The 2,098-nt window shown below is 46.8% G+C and overlaps 1 protein-coding gene across 1 annotated transcript; it reads left to right on the top strand.

Annotated features, from left to right (window-relative positions):
- Positions 1-315: 315 nt before the first annotated feature.
- OR10G3 (olfactory receptor family 10 subfamily G member 3) lies at positions 316-1,257 on the top strand. The gene has a single exon (XM_003924346.1). The coding sequence runs from the start codon at positions 316-318 to the stop codon at positions 1,255-1,257; it is 942 nt and encodes a 313-aa protein (XP_003924395.1).
- Positions 1,258-2,098: the final 841 nt, after the last annotated feature.

The raw sequence follows: 2,098 nt of genomic DNA, 5'->3' as shown, positions 1-2,098 counted from the left end.
ACATGGAGACACCCCATCTCTAATAAAAATACAAAATTAGCCAAGCATGGTGGCACATGCCTATTATCCCAGCTACTTGGGAGGCTGAGGCAGGAGAATCATTTGAACCCTGGAGGTTGCAGTGAGCCAAGATTGTGCCATTGCACTCCAGCCTGGGCAACAAGAACAAAACTTCATCTCAAGAAAAAAGAAAGAAAGAAACTTCTCTGTCCTTGCCCCTAGTTTCTACAGTCTCTTTTTCTAGTTGTCCCTCACTTGCTTCTCACCTATGTTAATTCTTGTTTTGTCCATTCTCCAGGTAAAAGTGTCTGGGAGATGGAAAGGGTCAACACCACACTGTTGACTGCATTTATCCTGACAGGAATTCCTTATCCACTCAGGCTAAGGACATTCTTTTTTGTGTTCTTTTTGCTGATCTACATCCTGACTCAGCTGGGAAACATGCTTATTTTAATTACTATTTGGGCAGACCCAAGGCTCCATGCCCGCCCCATGTACATCTTTCTTGGTGTTCTCTCGGTCATTGACATGGGCATCTCCTCCATCATCGTCCCTCGCCTCATAATGAACTTCACTTGGAGCATCAAACCCATCCCATTTGGTGGCTGTGTTGCTCAACTCTATTTCTATCACTTCCTGGGCAGCACTCAGTGCTTCCTCTACACCCTGATGGCCTATGACAGGTACCTGGCAATATGTCAGCCTCTGCACTACCCTGTGCTCATGACTGCTAAGCTGAGTGCCTTGCTTGCAGCCGGAGCCTGGGTGGCAGGATCCATCCATGGGGCTCTCCAGGCCATCCTAACCTTCCACCTGCCCTACTGTGGGCCCAATCACGTGGATTACTTCTTCTGTGACATTCCTGCAGTGTTGAGACTGGCCTGTGCTGACACAGCAGTCAACGAGCTGGTGACTTTTGTGGACATTGGGGTGGTAGTTGCCAGTTGCTTCTCCCTAATCCTCCTCTCCTACATACAAATCCTTCAAGCTATCTTGAGAATCCATACAGCTGAAGGGCGGTGCCGGGCTTTTTCAACCTGTGGAGCCCATGTAACCATGGTCACTGTGTACTACGGACCCTGTGCCTTCATCTACCTGAGGCCTGAAACCAACAGCCCCCTGGATGGGGCAGCCGCCCTATTCCCCACGGTCATCACTCCTTTCCTCAACCCCCTTATCTACACTCTACGGAACCAAGAGGTGAAGCTGGCCCTGAAAAGAATGCTCAGAGGCCCAAGAACTAAGAGTGAGGTTTGAAAGTGTCTTTCTCCCACTAGGAAAGCTGCCACATTTAGAATTTATTATAATGTTTAGACTTCGGTGACATTTTTTTCTTCTTGCTTTTTCTCGTTTACAGAGCCATATCATAACAATGCAAAATCAAACACAGTTTAAGGTAAAATATTAACTTTCTAACAGTGCCTTAGTATCCTCTCAAGATAGCTCAAATGGCCAGGCACGGTGGCTCACGCCTGTAATCCCAGCACTTTGGGAGGCCGAGGCGGGTGGATCACAAGGTCAGGAGTTCGAGACCAGCCTGGCCAAAATGTTGAAACCCCGTGTCTACTAAAAATACAAAAATTAGCTGGGCGCGGTGGCACGCGCCTGTAATCCCAGCTACTCAGGAGGCTGAGGCAGGAGAACCGCTTGAACCTAGGAGGTGGAGGTTGCAGTGAGCCGAGATCGTGCCATTGCACTCCAGCCTGGGTGACAGAGTGAGACTCTGTCTCAAAAAAAAAAGGAAAGATAGCTCAAAATACTGCTACGAGAGTAGAGAATGAGACCAAATTCTCACAAACTAAACCACATTAAACAATCCAGAAGAAAGACTGCAATAATGTGTTTTCAAATGTCTCAGTAATAAATTCCCCCACACCAAAACATAAGTTCAATACGATATTTCCCACTGAAAGAAAAGAGGGCCATTGATCAGGGCACTGGGATAATTTATTCAAGACAGTATTTCATAGCAATTTAGATTTGTGAGGTTGACATCGTTTCACTGAGTTGGCCAAGGCCTAATAAATATGGACAACTTTGGCGCAAATATCTCTGGTTTCAACTCCTTCACACCTCCAATCTCATTCCGTTATGCTTC

The sequence above is a fragment of the Saimiri boliviensis genome, chromosome 2 (assembly GCF_048565385.1).
Source record: "Saimiri boliviensis isolate mSaiBol1 chromosome 2, mSaiBol1.pri, whole genome shotgun sequence".
In the NCBI taxonomy this organism is placed as follows: Eukaryota; Metazoa; Chordata; class Mammalia; order Primates; family Cebidae; genus Saimiri; species Saimiri boliviensis.
The sequence above is the reverse complement of the archived record's forward strand: the minus strand, read 5'-3'. Positions and strand labels throughout refer to the sequence as shown.

Bases quoted from the DNA above. Each gene is read 5' to 3' on its own strand.
- OR10G3 (XM_003924346.1), top strand. From the start codon at position 316: ATGGAAAGGGTCAACACCACACTGTTGACTGCATTTATCCTGACAGGA.